This window comes from Cervus canadensis, chromosome 9, assembly GCF_019320065.1.
Source record: "Cervus canadensis isolate Bull #8, Minnesota chromosome 9, ASM1932006v1, whole genome shotgun sequence".
Lineage (NCBI taxonomy): Eukaryota > Metazoa > Chordata > Mammalia > Artiodactyla > Cervidae > Cervus > Cervus canadensis.
Genome location: NC_057394.1, coordinates 12,598,109 through 12,616,485, shown reverse-complemented (window position 1 = coordinate 12,616,485; position 18,377 = coordinate 12,598,109). Strand labels below are relative to the sequence as shown.

General features: G+C 43.9%; 1 protein-coding gene across 1 annotated transcript; it reads right to left on the bottom strand.

Moving 5' to 3' along the window:
- Positions 1 to 9,203: 9,203 nt before the first annotated feature.
- OXGR1 (oxoglutarate receptor 1) lies at positions 9,204 to 17,116 on the bottom strand. Its single transcript, XM_043478178.1, has 2 exons — positions 17,074 to 17,116; positions 9,204 to 10,702 (listed from the first exon to the last, which is right to left on the bottom strand). Exon 2 carries the CDS (start codon positions 10,627 to 10,629, stop codon positions 9,616 to 9,618), a length of 1,014 nt encoding a protein of 337 aa, XP_043334113.1. The 5' UTR covers positions 10,630 to 10,702; positions 17,074 to 17,116; the 3' UTR covers positions 9,204 to 9,615.
- Between the last annotated feature and the right edge of the window lie 1,261 nt (positions 17,117 to 18,377).

Here is an 18,377-nt window from a genome sequence, read left to right as displayed (position 1 = left end):
AAGCCTGAGTGCCCCAGACCCCTGCTCCGCAGCAAGAGAAGCCACCACAATGAGACGCCTTCACACCACAACAAGAGAGGAGCCCCCACTCCTTGAAACTAGAGAAAAGGCCATGCAGCAACAAAGACCCAGCACAGCAAAAAATAATAAATAAATAAAGTTACTAGAAAAATGAGAATCTCATGACTGAGCAACGTGTGAAACAACAGCATGTAAAATTTAAAAAAAAAACACAAAAAAACACTGGACAAAATATGTGAATCCAAGGCTTTCAGGCATGGGACAGCAGACAAGGCAAGACTGTGAGCCTCACATTCACCCCAGCTCGCTGTTTAGGCATAATTTCCTGATCATGGCACAGAGTTCTGGAGTCTAACCAGAGCACAGAGGTCCCACTGAGCCAAGAGGCCAGAGGTCAGAGTTTAACATTGTTGATGTATCTAAAATGTGTGAAGCAGAGCACCGATGATGGAGAGAGAAGGGGCAGAAATACATGGAGATTTCTTGTGACTCCTGGGCCAAGTGCCATGTTTGCACAGAGAGACTCCTTGAAATTAACCATGAAGACGCTATTATGGCATCAAAGACACTCCTGGTCAACACCTGGTGTTTGCACCCATCGTAAAGGAGATCAGTCCTGGGTGTTCACTGGAAGAACTGATGCTAAAGCTGAAACTCCAATACTTTGGCCACCTCATGCGAAGATTTGACTCATTGGAAAAGACCCTGATGCTGGGAGGGATTGGGGGCAGGAGGAGAAGGGGACAACAGAGGATGAGATGGCTGGATGGCATCACCAACTCAATGGACATGAGTTTGAGTACACTCCGGGAGTTGGTGATGGACAGGGAGGCCTGGCATGCTGTGATTCATGGGGTCGCAAAGAGTCAGACATGACTGAGTGACTGAACTGAACTGAAAGAGGAAAAACCTCCTTAACACCTCATTAACTCATTTTGCAAAGAGAAACAGAAACCTGTGCCTTAGGAGTAAAGACCACGCCCTAGAGTAAGGGCTGTCTGCTCTAGACAAGCTTTAAGAAAAAGGCTAAAACCAAGTCTGGACTAAACCTTAGGAGAAACAGAATTTGGCAGTTGGGTCCTGCTTTTTAAAAGGGCTTGGAAAACATCTCGGGCTTTCCACAAATCTGTTGTTAAATTGTAAAACCAAGTCAATGCAATTTCCAGGTGCTTAGCAAGTAATTGATGTGTCTATTAAAGGAAAAGTCAACTGTCTTCAAAGGACAGTAATAGAATCTAGTGCCTCTATAATGGTTCATTCACAATACCCAGTATTCAGTAAAACATCAAGTCACACAGAATAGAAGAATGTGTTCCACAGCCAAAGAAAGCAATTAGAAATTGACCTCTAGATCACTTTATGTTGTTATTATTGTTGCTTTGACTGGCTGTCCTTTAAGAAATCATTGTGATAGGCTGTGTGTTACCCTTTCCAAAATATCCTAATCCCCAGAACCTGTAAACATTTACCTACATGCTTAGTCACTCAGTTGTGTCTGACTCTTTGTGACCCATGGATGGTAGCCCACCAGGCTCCTCTGTTCATGGGATTCTCCAAGCAAGAATACTGGAGTGAGTTGCCATTTCCTTCTCCGGGGGATCTTCCTGACCCAGGGATCAAACCTGGGTCTCCTGCAATGCAGGTGGATTCTTTACCTTCTCAGCCACCAGGAAAGCCCAAAACACATATGGAAGGGTGTGGGATCTTAGTTCCCTTATCAGGGATCAAACCCTGACCCCGGGCATTGGGAGCATGGACTCAACCACTGGACCACCAAGGAAGGCCCAAACATGTTACTTTACATAGAAAAATAGACTTTGCAGGTGGGATTTAATGACAGATTTTGAGATGAAGAGATTACCCTGAATTATCTGCAGAATTGCAAGAGTTACAATAAAATGAAGTCAGGAGAGTCAGAGTCAGAGATGGGAGATATTCACATAGAAGCCCAAGTCAGACAGATTTGAAGATGACACACTCTTGGTTTTGACAAGGAAGGAGGAGCCGTGAGCCCAGGAATGCAGGTGGTGTATATGAGCTGGAACATGCAAAAGAATGATTTCCTCTCTAGAGCTCTCAGAAGTAAGGCAAGACTGCCAACTCCCTGACATCAGCCCAGTGAAACCTGGTTCAGATTTCTGGCCTCCAAAGAGAGTTGTTGTTGAGTCGCTCAGCCAAGTGCAACTCCTTGTGACCCCATGGACTGCAGCACACCAGGCTTCCCTGTCCTTTCCTATCTCCCAGGGTTTGCTCAAACTGAAAGAGAGTAGGTTTGTGTTGTTTGAAGCCACTAAATTTGTCATAACTGTTTCAGCATCCAGGGGAAAGGGATACAAGCCAGATGCTGGATTTAACAGACAATGATGTTAAAGCAGCTATTTAAACATGCTTAAAGAGTTAAAGAAAAAAAATTATTTATTCAGTGAGTGAGACCAGTGTAACTTTCAGAGAGCAATGGAGATCAACAGAAATTTTACAACTGAAGAGTAGAATAACTGAAACAAAAACCTCTCAGGAAAGCCTGTCTGATTCTTTCACAGGCAATTTCATCCATTCAATCAAAAATAAATAGACATGCAAGGAGACAGAACCATGTGGTTAATAAAAATGAGGAAGATAGCAGTCAATGGAAGTAGACCCAAAGGTAATCCAGTTATAGAAAGATAAGAACTTTAAAATAACTATGATTATTCAGTTCTAGAAAATATGGGGAAAGGAGGACAAAATAGATTAAAAGACAAGGAAGTTCACTGACATGGTAGAGTTCATTAAAAGAAACAAATGTACATTCTATAAATGAAAAAGATATAGTATCTGGTATTAGGAATTCAATAGATACAGTTAATAGCAAGTTGCATAGAATACAAGGCACGATCAATAGAAAATATTCAGACAGAAGCACAACAAAGGAAATAGAATTGAAAAAAAAGGCACCAGTGTGTACTAGTCTTCCTGGGAACTCAGTAACAGAAGTGGCTCTCACCCTTCAGTCATTTTTACATTATTGTTCTGCTATCATTTGATATAATTTAAGCTAATTGTATAACATCAGATAGATTATATTGAATGGTGTTAGGTAGAATTTAAGAACCAAATTAGAACAGGAAATAATGTTTGGCCCTAAGTGTTACATGGCCTTGTAGTTACGAATGATGTCTTATTCTGCTCCTTATCAGAACCTCTAGGGGGAAAATAAATTGGCCTCCACTGGCCCAAAAGGACACACAAAGGCAATAAGGCAGGTTTGGAGGAGAAACCTGGCAGCAGCTTTCTAGCTCCTCTGAACAGCTAGCTCCTCTAGCTCCTCTGTTCCCCAAGGGGACAGCTCCAACCCTATGGATCACAGGCATGGCTGTGATCAGTAAACCTCAAAGAGTTAAAGAACAAAAATCTATCTCATAGAAAGCCATAATTCAGAGACACATGCACCCCAATATTCATTGAAGCAATATTTACAATAGCAAGGACATGGAAGCAACCTAAATGTCCATTAATGGAGAAATGGATAAATAAGATGTGGTACATATACACAATGGAATATTACTCAGCCACAAAAAAGAATGAAGTTGAGTCATTAATAGAGACATGGATGAAGTGTCATACAGAGTGAAGTGAGTCAGAAAGAGGAAAACAATATCGTGTTTTAATACTTATATGTGGAACCTAGAAAAATTGTGTAGATGGTCTTATTTGCAAAACAGAAATAGAAACACAGACCTAGAGAACAAATGTTTGGATTCCAAGGAGGGGGGGAAAGGGTGGGATAAATTAGGAGATTGGGATTGACATATATATGCTATTGATAACACTGGGAGTCCCATTCAGTGCTCTGTGGTGACCTCAATGGTAAGGAAATTCCAAAAAGAGGGGACGTATGTATACATATAGCTGACTCACTTGGCCGTATAGTAGAAACCAACACAATATTGTAAAGCAATTGTACTCCATTAAAACTCAAAATAAAATTCATGGTCATCAAAAATTTTTTTTTCTCATATGGAAGAGAAATTCTATCAACACTTACACTCTCTTGGAGGAAATACTGGAGAGGAAGCTTCCATATCTCTTTTTATCCCTTCCTCATGTCTTTCCACAGGTGGAGGAATAGCTAAACCGATCAGTGAGAGATGTGTTCAGAGTGGAAGGGGTAAAGGCAGTTGAGGCATCAAAGATCTTTACTGGAAAGCCATGACTAACAAAAGCAGAAGAATGTTTGAATTTTAAAGTAACCATGGTGAAAGGCCCAGTGGATTATGACAACAATAAGTGATGACTAGAAAACTAGTTTTATAATTGAAAGGTAATGCTAATACATCCTGAAACCCTGCTCGATCATCACATTACAAGGTGGTCAGACATCACACACCTCCTCTGGTGGATTAGAGCTTCTGAAAAAGAAAGGAAAGAGGGACTTCCCTGGTGGTTCAGTGGTTAAGAATCCACCTTGCATGTAGGTGTGGACTTGATCCCTAGTTGGGGAACTACAATCCCACATGCTGGGGGGCAACTAAACCTGCCCCCCAACTAGAGATTCCATGCACCACAATGAAAGATCCGGAGTGTGCAACTGAGACCTGAGGCAAATAAATACATAGATATTGTTTTTAAAAAGTAGAAGAGGGAAAGAGAGAAGGAGGGAGGAAGACAGGGAAGGAAGCAGGGTGGGAGGGAGGGAAGAACAAACCTGTATCTAATTCTACCTCTAGCCCTACCTTCCAACTTGTATTTGTATCTGTTTCCAAAACAAATACAAGGCATGGAGGACTATTGATAAATAACAAAACAGAATTCAAACAATCAAATTCACAATGTGGAAAATTTCATAGAACAAATGGACTTGTTCATAAATAAAGGGAGAGGTAACTCTAATAGACTAAAAGAAATTTAACAGATATATTAACCCAGTGTAACACTTATGCTTTATTTGGAAACTGATTTGGGGGGGGAAAAAAACTGAGAGGACACATTTGAGGTAACTAGGGGAGAGAAAATACGGATCAGATATTAGATAATATGAAGGGACAGTTTTTTTATTTTGTTTTGGTATCACGTTTTGAACAAGATCAATGTGGAAGAATTTATTGGTGAAACTACTGTTTTCTAGGATTAGCTGTTGAATGTTCTAGGGGAAAAAAATCTATGGGAAAGGATAGATGAAACAAGGGTAGGTTGCTGATTCTTGGTGAAAGTAAGGCATGGCTATGTGAGGTCACTTGCTAATTTCTCTAATTTTTGTGGTCATTTGAAGCCTTCTCTGGTGGTGCTACTGGTAAAGAACGTCCCTGCCAAGGCCAGAGATGCAAGAGACAGGGGTCTGATCCCTGGGTTGGGAAAATCCCCTGGAGAAGGAAATGGCAACCCACTCCAGCATTCTTGCCTGGAGAATTCCACGGACAGAGGAGCCTGGTGCACTACAGTCCGTGGTCGCAAAGAGTCAGACATGACTGAGCACACCCTCACACATGTGACAAAGTTAAAGGTGAAATGGAGGGGTTAATGTCTCCTGAGTTCAGAGCAGGTGTGTCTGGATGCAGATTCCAGTCCCTAGACTATGGGCAGACCAGCCAGCTCCCTCTCTGGCAGACAGCCAGAGCTCGGCTCTTTTGTTCATACCCTTTCTCTGCCTACAACTGGGAGAACTGGGCAAAGGGCATTCAGGTCCCATTCTAGTTTCAGAAGTATCATCAATCTCTTTTTTGGCTTCAGTTCCAAACTGCATCCTCCGGCACAATTTGCGCACAACGCTTTACTCTGGAAAAGAAAAGTGACCCTTTGAATCTAATTTAGCTTGGATCGTTGTGATTACATTCTATCAGCAGAACCCTGGAGGGCAGAGAGTCATCTGTACCTGACCCGCAACTGCAGGGAACCGGTCAGATAAGAGAATGACAGAACTGCTGAATCAAGCGAAGGAATTCTGAGGATAAAGGAAAATGATGCATGTTCCTCAGCTAAGGTCAACTAGTCAGGGTAATAAAGATGTTAAAAATCTGAGAAAGTGGGATTGAGTGTTGGCACAAGTTCCTAAGAGAGCAGAATAAGGACCAAAGACACAGTGGGAGGAATGAGCATCAGAAAGAGAGATGATTTGTTGTTCTGTACATTGGTGGGAAGAAGGAAAAGGATAAAAGAAGCTACAGTGACAAGTTAAGATTGAGATGAAGGAGACTGAGGTGGATTTTCTCTGGTGGATGAAACCTTTGAAATAAGAAATAGAGAGAAAGGCAAGGAGCTTGAGTCCAGAGCTAGAATGACAATGATGGTAGAAAGGCTGATCTATCTGGTCACGCTTCGGTGATGGCCCAGGAAAGGAGCTGCGTATCCATGGGTGGAGGGTGTGGGGAGGACAAATACCGAGCTTCCAGGTTCCCAGGGGACATTTGAACGCAACTCACGCTTCCCGAGTGGCGCAGTGGTAAAGAATCTGCCTACCAATACAGGAGATGTGGGTTTGATCCCTGGGTGGGGAAGATCCCTTGGAGAAGGAAATGGCAATCCACTCCAGTGTTCTTGCCTGGAGAATCCCATGGGCGGAGGAGACTGGTGGGCTATACTCCATGGGGTATCAAAAGAAGCAGACACAGCTGAGCAACTAAACAACAGAAACAGCAAAAATCACACTGTGTGGCTACTCAGATGGAAAAGTCGGGCCTTAAGTGAAACGGCTTTTAAAAAAACATTTTATTGGAGTATAGTTGCTTTACAGTGTTAAGCTAGTTTCTACTGCACAGTGAAATGAGCCAACTGTGAGTACACATATACTCCCTCTTTTTTGGATTTCCGTCCCATTTAGGTCACTGTAGAGCACTGAGAAGAGTTTCCTGTGCTATAGAGTATGTTCTCGTTACTTAGCTATTTCATGAAAAGTGAAAGGGAAGTCGCTGAGTCGTGTCCAACTCTTTGCTACCCCAAGGACTGGAGCGTACCAGGCTCCTCCGTCCATGGGATTTTCCAGGCAAGAGTACTGGAGTGGGTTGCCATTGCCTTCTCCAGGGGATCTTCCCGACCCAGGGATCAAACCCAGGTCTTCCACACTGCAGGCAGACACTTTACCATATAAGCCACCTGGGAAGCCCCTACCTATTCCATACATAGCATCAATAGTATATATATGTCAATCCCAATCTTCTGATTCATTCCACCTCCCTCTCTCCCCCATACCTTCATACTCTATGTCTGTGTCTCCATCTGCTTTGCAAATAAGATCATCTATACCAATTTTTTTTTTTCAGATTCCACATGTATGTGTTAATATACAGTATTTGTTTTTCTCCTTCTGACTTACTTCACTCTGTATGACAGACTGAGTCCATCCACATCTCTACAAATGACCCAATTTCATTCCTTTTTATGGTTGAGTAATATTCCTTTGCATATATGTACCACATCTCCATCCATTCTTCTATTGATGTACATTTAAGTTGTTTCCACCTTCTGGCTATTGTAAATCATTTCACGTGGTATTTACAAAACAACAACAACAACCCAGGATAGCACTTCAAGTTTCTACTGTTGAGGGCCTGAGTTTGATCCCTGGTCAGGGAACTAAGATCCCACAGGCCAGGAGAAGATGGCTCAGAAGGTTCTGTGTGGAGAGGCACCATCATCCCAAGAAGTTCATGTACAGAGCTGCCGGCCTTCCTCTTTCTCCCCTGCTTGCCTGGAGTGTCCCAACAAGTATCCTCACTTAGGTCTGAGTCATATGGCAAGTTCTAGAAGATCCCCAAAATCACAGTGTTCCTATGGTATCCTCTCCTTTGTTTAAATCATCTGTTCCAGCCTTATTCCATAACTGGCTCTTAAAGTTGTTTTTGTACCATAAACATGGAGAACATAAGCTTCAAGTAAATAGAACAGTGGTAAGGCTGCATTTTCACAGAAAACTATTATCAGCCTATTTGGTGATTTTAAATTAGTTTATTAATTGTATCAACACATTTACCAAGGTTTCGAGTATCCAGACTAGGCATTTTCTTAAATATTTACATTTAGTGCTAATTAAGTACACACAATTCAGAAATAGCTTTAGCTGTTACAACAGAGAACATATTTTCAACAGAGGCACAAAACAAAAGGTATCTAAGGAGAATCAGTATTTCCTAGAATATTTTCTCACAGAAATCAAAACAATGCTAGATTTTATTTAATACTCAGTATATACATGGGGCTTCCCCGATGGCTCAGCCTGCAATGCAGAAGACACAGGAGATTTGGTTTTGATCCCTGGGTGGGGAAGATCCCCTGGAGAAGGAAATGGAAACCCACTCCAGTATTCTTGCCTGAAAAATCCCATGGGCAGAGGAGCCTTGCCGGCTATATCCAAAGGGACAAAAAGAGTAAGACACAACTAAGCAACCAAAAAAAATGAAAAAATATACATTATGTTGAAAAGTACTTTTATTATCCCCAATTCTTCCTTCTCCAAGAAATGTTGATAATTACTAGTACAACTTAAAATAAAATGACAATTTTTATAAATTCAATAAGAATTTTTATTTTTTTAATCATTAAAAAAATTTTTTTGGTCATGCTGGGCAGCATGCAGGATCTTAGTTCCCCAACCAAGGATCAAATTTGTGCCCCCTGCAGTGGAAGCATGGAGTATTAACCACTGAACCACCAGAGAAGTCCCTCAATAACAATTTTTAAAATGATCCACAACAATAAAAACATAATTCCCCAAATATCTTGCAAGTATTAGTTTTAGCTATTTGCATGGAGATCTTTGAATTGTCTCAAGAGTATCACACTGAGTTGTTTTAATCTACAAAACTGACTAAAGCCTAGTGAAAAGCACAGTTTAGTAATCTCAGAGCAAATTTTGAAAAAAAAATTTAAAGACATGAGGTTTTTTAAAAGTGAATATTAAAAAATACACAAATAAGGCTTTGAGTAGTTTAGGTGCTCATGACAAACAGATCTGAGCTCCCCGCCCCCCCCAAAAAAAAGACAAAAAAAAAAAGAAGATTGGCTTTCTCTTATCATGGCATTAAATCTATGGCAAGTAGGTGAACTTCCATTTTTATATATATACTGGTGGCTCAGTGGTAAAGAATTTGCCTGCCTTCACAGGAGATGCAGATTTGATCCCCGGGTCAGGAAGATCCCCTGGAGAAGGAAATGGCAGCCCACTCCAGTATTCTTGCCTGGGAAATCCCATGGACAGAGGAACCTGGTGGGAGTTCCTGGAGTTGCAAAAGAGTCAAATATGACTTAGCAACTAAACAACAGCAACAATAATGTGCAACTATGTGTGTGTAATTATATATATATATATATATATATATATATATATATATATATATAAAGCTGGTGAGACTAGATGTCCTCCCAGAGGGCCCTGAGTTCCCGTGGTTCCAACTCTGCATCTGAATTCTTTACTGATATGCGTGTATCCCATTCTTATATCTACCCAAGGGGAGATCTCAATAAACAGATTGCAAAAAACTCACAGCAGCCCCGCCCTGGCTTTGGGACACGTTGACCTGAGTGCACAATATTGACTGAGAATTCCACTGAGGGAGACAGTCCGGACTTCTTAGAAGTTATAATTAAATTATCAATATTTCATGCTGGCAGAAGATATGGAGTGTTTCAAGGGTTGTTTGACTGACTGACTTTCTTTCCCTGCTCCAGGTCCCCACCTGTTCTGCACCTTACCATGGAGCACACAGCCTGCTGGAAGTTGCTGCTGACAACCACGTACAGTAACAGGTTACCAAAGGTGTTCAGGGCAGCTAGCGGTCTTGAAACGATGTACGCTTCATGGATCTGATGCTCAGTGGAGCAGCTAATGGAAAGCAGGCGAGATTCGATCCGAATGACCCTCAAGATATGGAAGGGCAAAAAGCATATGTAAAACACTAGAAGCAGCAGAATGGTGAGCCTGCGTGCTTTCTGCTTCAGGCAGCTGTGCGTCTGAGGTCCTTGAGTTAGGGTGTAGATTATCATTGTATAGCAGAGCGTCACTATCACCAAGGGGAGGCAGAAAGTGGTGGCGGTCAAAATTAGATTGTACCATTTGATGGTCGTGAGGTCATCCGAGCTGGTGAGGTCAGGGCAGGCGGATCTATTGGTGCTGGTGGTGGCTGTGATCAGGAAGGTCATGGGAATGACGGCCACCAGCGACACGATCCACACCACCGCACAGGCCACCACGGCCCATCGCTTTTTGTGGATGGAGAAGCAGCTCATGGGGTGAATGATGACAAAGTAGCGGAAGATGCTAAAGCAGGTGAGGAAGAGGATGCTGCTATAAAGGTTGAAGTGGAAGCCGAATCGGATGAACTTGCACATGAAGTCCCCGAAGACCCAGTGTTCTCCACCGGCGTAGTAGTGAATCAGGAAGGGAAGGCTGGTGAGATACAGCAGGTCGGTGCAGGCCAGGTTCAGCATGATGATGGTGCTGCTTCTCCAGGGCCGCATTTTGAAGATGTATGTGGAGATGGCTATCACATTTCCAGGAAAACCCACCAGGAATATGATGCTATAAATAACAGGGAGGTAGTGCGTCTTGAGGGGGATATTTTCATTGGTGCAATTTTCAAGAGCAGCTGCATAATCAGGAAAATCAGAGGCATTTGCAAAATCATCTAGTAGCTCATTCATGGCTGTCTCCTTTCATCTTGCAAGAAGACCAGAGAGTTCAGTTTGGCAATACGGACCAAGAGAAAGTAACTCACTGATAAAGGAAAATAGAAAACATTATTGGTAGGGTAATGAAAACAATGATCCACTTTTAAACAAAAATTGCTTGAACAGCCTCAATTGGCCACTTCTTTCTCTTTAATCTCCAAAGAGAAGAAATTGAATTTCTAAGAAAATGACTGTAAGGCAAGTTACTAAAGACATCTAACAATGATATAAAAGTTAAATGCTGTGAAAAGGGCTTCCCTGGTGGCTCAGCTGACCAAGAATCCACCTGCAATGCGGGAGACCTGGGTTTGATCCCTGGGTTGAGAAAATCCCCTGGAGAAGGGAATGGCTTCCCACTCCAGTATTCTGGCCTGGAGAATTCCACAGCCCGTATTATCCATGGGGTTACAAAGAGTCAGATATGCCTGAGAGACTTTCACTTCACTTCATAAGAATTGAAATGAATGATTTGAGTGGAAAAACCCACGTGTAGCTGTGAAAAAACAACTTAGCAGTCTGCTACTGGGGCAAGCTCTAAGGTATCACCATTAGAGACTTACCCACAACAAGATCCACCATTAATCAAGTATAAGGCTATCTATTTTAAATATAGCAGTGTGTACATGTCAATCCTGGGCTTTCCCGATGGCTCAGCGGGTAAAGAATCCACCTGCAATGCAGAAGATGCAGGAGACTCCAGCTCGATCCCTGGGTTGGGAAGATGCCCTGGAGGAGGAAATGGCAACCCACTCAAGTATTCTTGCCTGAAAAATTCCATAGTCAGAGAAGCCTTGTGGGTTATAGTCCAAAGGGTCACAAAGACCTGGACACAATTGAGCGACTGAGCACCCCCCTGAACATGTCAATCCCAAACTTCTCTCCCAAGGACCTACTGTATAAACAGGGAACTCTGAACAACATTCTGCAGTAACCTAAATGGGAAAAGAATTTGAAAAAGGATACGTATATGTATAACTGAGTCACTTAGCTGTCACCTGAAACTAATACATTATTAATCAACTATGCTCCAATATAAAATAAAAATTAAAAAAAGATTCAGTCACCAAAACAAAATAATCACCCATGAAACACTTCACCACAGTATTACCTCTAAACTTGATAAAAAGCTGAGAAATATTTCTTATTATCTCTATTTTACAAAAGAGACTAAAACTGCAACCTATTCCTGATAACATCTAGTGGCATAGGTGGGATTCGAACCTCCGTTTGTCTGACTTAGAGTGCATTCTCTTTCCAAACTGCTTCAGTCTGGATGGCCCTAAATGAGGGGTGTGATGAGAAGAGCAAAGGCATGAAAAGACTGAATACTGGACATTTTTAAATGTAGATTTCATGCATTCCAACTTGATATGTCCAGTGGATTTCATTTTCAAATTTCAGCTCTTCCAACCCATTTAATGTAATCTGTTCATGTTGTGTTGGGGGGAAGGGGGGCGCATGGCATTTGAAGGGGAAGAAGGAACAGCAGTTCCATGCAGTGTTAAGAGCTAGAGTGCTATAAACCAGAGGGCCTGACCTTGACTCTGTTCAGTCAAAGAGGAGTTGTGTGTCCCTAAGCAAGTTGCTTACACTCTCCAGTTCTGGGAAGGAGGGGGAGTTGTACTTTAACTTTCTTCTTCTTGCTTATCAGTGTTTGCTTAAATTTTGACTGTGTATTTCAGCATGAAGTTCATTTAAAAGAAGAATTACTTACAATTAGCTTATTATTCAGATGTGAATAGCTGTTGGTAAAATGTATCCACTTACATATTTATGCAGTGCCCACTGTGTATTAATTAGGCAGTCTGCCAGATCCTAGAGATACCAAATGAATAACATGCACAGATGTACAAGCCACTATCACAGCCTACTTGGGGAGATGGACAGAGAAATTATTTTAACAAAGTACAACTCTGCCTCATAGAACTGTCAATATACCACCACCACCACTACCCAAAAAAGACAAGAAAAACACTTGGACACATAATAGTTCAGTTCAGTTCAGTTCAGTCGCTCAGTCGTGTCCAACTCTTTGTGGGCCCATGAATTGCAGCACACCAGGCCTCCCTGTCCATCACCAACTCCCGGAATCTACCCAAACCCATGTCCAGCAAGTCGGTGATGCCATCCAGCCATCTCATCCTCTGTCGTCCCCTTCTCCCCTTGTCCCAAATCCGTCCCAGCATTAGGGTCTTTTCCAATGAGTCAACTCTTATGGGAAGGTGAGTGGCCAAAGTATCGGAGTTTCAGCTTCAACATCAGTCTTTCCAGTGGACACCCAGGACTGATCTTCTTGCAGTCCAAGGGACTCTCAAGAGTCTTCTCCAACACCACAGTTCAAAAGCATCAATTCTTCGGTGCTCAGCTTTCTTCACCGTCCAACTCTCACAAGCACTCAATAAATGGTAGCTGTTAATTGCTAGGGGCTTCCCTGATAGCTCAGTTGGTAAATCCTCCTGCAATGCAGGAGACCCCAGTTTGATTCCTGGGTCAGGAAGATTCACTGGAGAAGGGACGGGCTACCCACTCTAGTATTCTTGGATTTCCCTTGTGGCTCAGTTAGTAAAGAATCCACCTGCAGTGCGGGAGACCTGAGTTTGATCCCTGGGATGGGAAGATCCCCTGGAGAAGGGAAAGGCTACCCACTCCAGTATTCTGGCCTGGAGAATTCCATGGACTGTATAGTCCATGGGGTCGCAAAGAGCCGGACATGACTGAGCGACTTTCACATGTTAATTGTTAAGTCCTTTGATATATGAATAATGCAAGGTTACTGATATAACAAGGGCTTCCCTGGTGACTCAGATGGTAAAAAACTGGCAATGCAGGAATCCCCAGTTTGATCCCTGGCTTGGGAAGATCCCCTGGAAAAGGAAATGGCGACCCACTCCAGTATTCTTGCCTGGAGAATTCTGTGGATAGAGAAGCCTGACGGGCTACAGTCTATGGGGTCGCAAAGAGGCAGATGCGACTGAGTGACTAACACTTTGACTTTCAATATATTACAAAAAAGAAAGGGATCAGCTACCTGTGGGCCAGACAGGGCACTAAAGGAACATCATCTAGGAGGGAACATTTCAGCTTTTCAGGAAACAGGCAAGAGGAGAGGAAGACATTCTAGGCAAAGAAAACAGCATTGCAAAGGCAGTGGGCTCTGACAGAGTTCAAGGGATTTCAGGAGAGACCTCGGAATGCATGAAACCTCTATCACTTTTACTCTGAATGAACTGGGGCAAGAATAGCTCAAGGATAGGAAACCTGCCGGAGTTGGGGAGGGCAGTTGTCAGAATCCTCACTCAAGAGGCCAGCGCTCCCTGAAAGTGAAAGTGTTAGTCGATCAGTCGTGTCCAACTCTGAAAACCACATGGACTGTAGCCTGCCAGGCTCTTCTATCCATGGGACTCCCCAGGCAGGAAGACTGGAGTGGGTTGCCATTCTCTTCTCCAGGGGATCTTCCTGACCCAGGGATTGAACCTGTGTCTCCTGCATTGCAGGCAGATTCTTTACCACTGTGCCACCAGGGAAGCCCGCGTGCTCCCTGGGACCATGTATTACTCATCCAACGTGAATGTGTTTCTCCTGGTCCAGTTAGTTTACCCTCAGGGACGATGCTACTGGCAGAACTATCATGGACACAGCACCCGGGGTGATAGGAGTCAGGCACTGCTGACCAGCAAGGATGCTACAAGGCCAGAAGACCACAGCCTGTCCCTCAGCCAAAAGCCATAATGCGCTCATGCACGGATAGAAGGCAGTCATTTAAACCCCAAAGAAAACAGTCAGGGAGTCCCTGAAGCAGCACTTCCTGAAATCTGTTCTTAGCAAGTCCAGATTCAAGACCTCATCGCCTATCTATCAACTCCTTGAAAGCAGAAACAAGAAGTCACCTCCTACCCCAGGGTCCGACACACTGGGGGCCTCAATAAACATTTGTGAATAAAAGAATCATGAGTAACATCAGCTAAATTTATCTTGTGCCGAAAAGCTAGTGAAGCAGCAACTGTTATTTAAAAAAAAAAAAGTTTGGTTCTTTTAATGGCTTTCAAGTAAGGAGCAAAATTAATTTCTGTCATTGCAAATAAACCCCTGACACATTAATGGGTCCACTTTAAAGCATAATCATATCAGGAAAAGGCAGGCTGTAGGTAGAAACAACCACCTCATTGTTTTTAAAAGCAACAGTTCAATGTGGGATTTATTGAAGAGTGACTGACTGAGAAATGTCACCTCCATCCCCTAAACCTCACTGAGAGAACAGTTTGAGTTTACCAAACACGTGTGAGGTTAAAAACAGGAGGCAAAAACTAGTCAGGGCTGTGAGCCAAGTAAAATGAGGCGATTTCTTTCCTCAACAGTCCTAGAGTCCTGTGCAATTCACAACTGCTACCAGAGCACCAGACTGCCACAAAGGAGCCATGTCCATTCAAAGGACATTGTGGAATAATGCAGTCTATTCCTTACCCTTGGCCACAACAGTGGATCTCAATCGTAGGGAGGTTACAGACCAGCTAGGACTACCAGACTCTCTATAAACTAGAGATAATAATCTATCAAGCTTCAACAAAACCAGACAGATACGTTTCAACTAAACTAGATGGCACACAAATAAAAGCCAGCACCAAAGATTCGGGAATTTTCTTATAATGGAAAACCCCATCATTTTAGCCTCTACTTTTTTTCTCTAAAAGTCGGAAGAGATTGCAAGGGTTTAAGGCGAGCTGTAGGATGTCACTGTTTTCAAAACGCACAGCTCAGGACCTCCAGTCCAAGACCAGCCTGCCCACAGACCTCATAGACTGGGATTGCAATAAAGAAATTTGTGAATAAAGAAGGCAGGACCAGACATGGTGTCTACTCACAGGGCCGCATAAACTGCTTTGCATCCACGGAGGACTGTTGCCCACTTGGAGGGAACAAGTCCAGCGGGATGAAAGATGCAATGTGACTTTTCTCCAGTAGCTGAGAATTTTTTAGCAAACTCCTATCCTACCCTCCCCCCGACTCTTCTGCAGCTCCCCCCAGCACACCCTGGGTTTTCCTAGTGCTGCTCTAAGGCTAAGCTACCATCCATTGCTGACCCTGCCCCTCCCACCCTCCCCGAGTCCTCCGAAACCCTGCAGCTGAGGTTGCATGTGGTTACCAAGAGAAACCTTGGATATACCTTTCATTCACAAAGGTTCATCCTGGTATCCTTATCTGTGTGTGTGTGTCTTCATGCTAAGTCACTTCAGTTGTATCCAACTCTTTGAGACCCAATGGACGGGCTCCTCTGTCCATGGGATTCTCCAGGCAAGAATACTGGAAGTGAGATGCTCAACCGTGTCCGACTCTTTGCGACCCCATGGACTGTGGCCTATCAGGCTCATCCATCCATGGGATTTCCCAGGCAAGAATAAAGGAGTGGGTTGCCAGTGGGTTGCCATTTCCTCCTCTGGGGGATCTTCCCAACCCAGGGATTGAACCCGAATCTTTCATGTCTCCCGCATTGGCAGGCAGGTTCTTTTACCACTAGTGCCACCTGGAAAGACCCAGTTTCCTAATCTACATATTTATAAACTAGTTGAATTTTTAACTAGTGGAAAACAGACCAACTCTTAGCCCTCCTTTGTGATGAGGGTGAATGTTGTCTGCCCTGGACCCTGAAGGAACCCCCTCTCCCCAACTCTTCCCACAAACCCAAAATTTCAGAGGAGAATCTGCAAGTTCAGTACCCTGAGAACCCTCAGGACCTGCCAAGCTGATGGAGCCCAAAGATGTGATTTTAGCTATTTGATCTTTGATATTCTCCAATTAAAGAAAATCTATGGAAATTCCCATAAAGACACACACAAGTTTTACATACAATCTGGAGCTTTAGAGATCGTATTAGTTCACTTAATCTAGAGCACGGAAACAAAACAAGATATAATAGAAGTATTTCAGGGGGAAATGTGTTTGTCTGCTTGTTTGTGCTGGGGTTTGCCAAACAGCATCTTTGGACTTTGTTAATATCATAAAGCCTAGAAACACACAGTGTGAGCTAAGAACGCATCCGGAGCGGGGAACCAACCAATGTCAGAGAGGAACTCCCTGCCCCCAGAGTCCCAACGCTCGGTCTTGAAAAAGGTAAGAGAGGAAACCTACAGTCAGAAACTTCTCCAGGTCTCCCTGAGACAAATCTCTGGCCATTCTAGGCTTTAATTGTCCCCAGGTGCGTCCCTCCTCCAAGCCACGACGCAGGGTGCTACACCTGTAGTTAAGTTGGGGGCCCGGGACTCCCTCCTTCGCTGGGTCCTGCAGCAGAGACTGGCGCGGAGGCTCTGTTCCCTCTGGGTGGGGGCATCCCGCATCCCAGGTCCCCTTTCCCGGATGAGCGCGGGTACCCCCAAAGCCGGCTCCCTCCCGCCCCGAGCCCAGCTCGCCCAGGTCGCGGCTCACCTGGTACCCCAGGCGCGGCCGCCGTGCGCCCCAGTGGCCGTCGGAGCGCGGCTGCGCCCCGGCGGCGGGACGGTCCCAGCAGAGGCAGCGCGCCGCCCCCGTCCCTCCCACCGCGGGAGTCCGCGCCTCGGGTGCGCGCCCAGGTCCCGCCCAGCCCGCAGAGGACAGCATCCTCCGCCATCCACCTTCATGGGCAACGCAGAGACATCAGCTTCTGCTCCCCGGGATCTCTGGACATCCTCCGCGCCTGTTTTATGCGAAACTGACCAGAGGGAATATTTACAAGCGAGCAACAACCAGCCTTTTCATACTGTTCATACTGTAGGCTCCCGGAGTAGGCATCTCGGGGCTGGTGATGGCCAGGGAAGCCTGGCGTGCTGCACTGCGTAGGGTCGCAAAGAGTTGGACAAGACTGAGCGACTGAACTGAACTGAACTGAACTGAACTGAAACGCAGCCTGGCAGGAGGGTTTCTCTCCCCAGGTCCATTGTAAGAGAAAGATCACCAGAAGCTTGCCCAAGTAAAAGATGCTTGGGCATTTTCCCTTGGTGATCAGAATGTCGGGGTAAAGAGGAAATGGCTCAAAGGGATTATTTAAAAACAGGTATTGGGTCCTAGAATTTTAGGTGTGGAAAGGACATTTACAAACATCCAATCCTGGGAATGTACACCGGTGAAGTTGCTCTAGAAAACAGCATGATGGTTTCTCAAAAAAATTAAAAATAAAATGACCATGTGATCCAGCAGTTCCATTCTGGGTATATTCCCCCAGAGAATCAAAAATAGAGTTTCAAAGAGGTATGGGTACACATACATTCATAGCAGCATTATTTACAGTAGCCAAAATGTGGAAGCAGCTCAAATGTCCACAGGTGAATGGATGGATAAGTAAAAAGTAGTATGTGCATACTCTTATTCAGGCTTAGAGAAGAAGGAAATTCTGACACATGCTACAACATGGATGAACCTTGTGGACATTACATTCAGTGAAATATGCCAGTCCCAATAAGATAAATGTAGTATGATTCTGCTTACATGAGATGTTTAGAATAGTCCAATGCATAGAGACAGAAAATGTCAATACAATGGTGGTTGCCAGGGGCTGGAAGTAGAAGGGATGGGATGGGTTTGTTTAATGGGTACAGAGTTCAGTTTTGAAAGAAGAAAACAGCTCTGGAGGTGGGCAGTGCTAATGGTAGCACGAAATGTGAAAATATTTGATGTCCCTCAACCATACACTTGAAAATGGTTAAGACAGTAAATTTTATGTCATATGTATTTTACCACGATTTTAAAAATTCTGT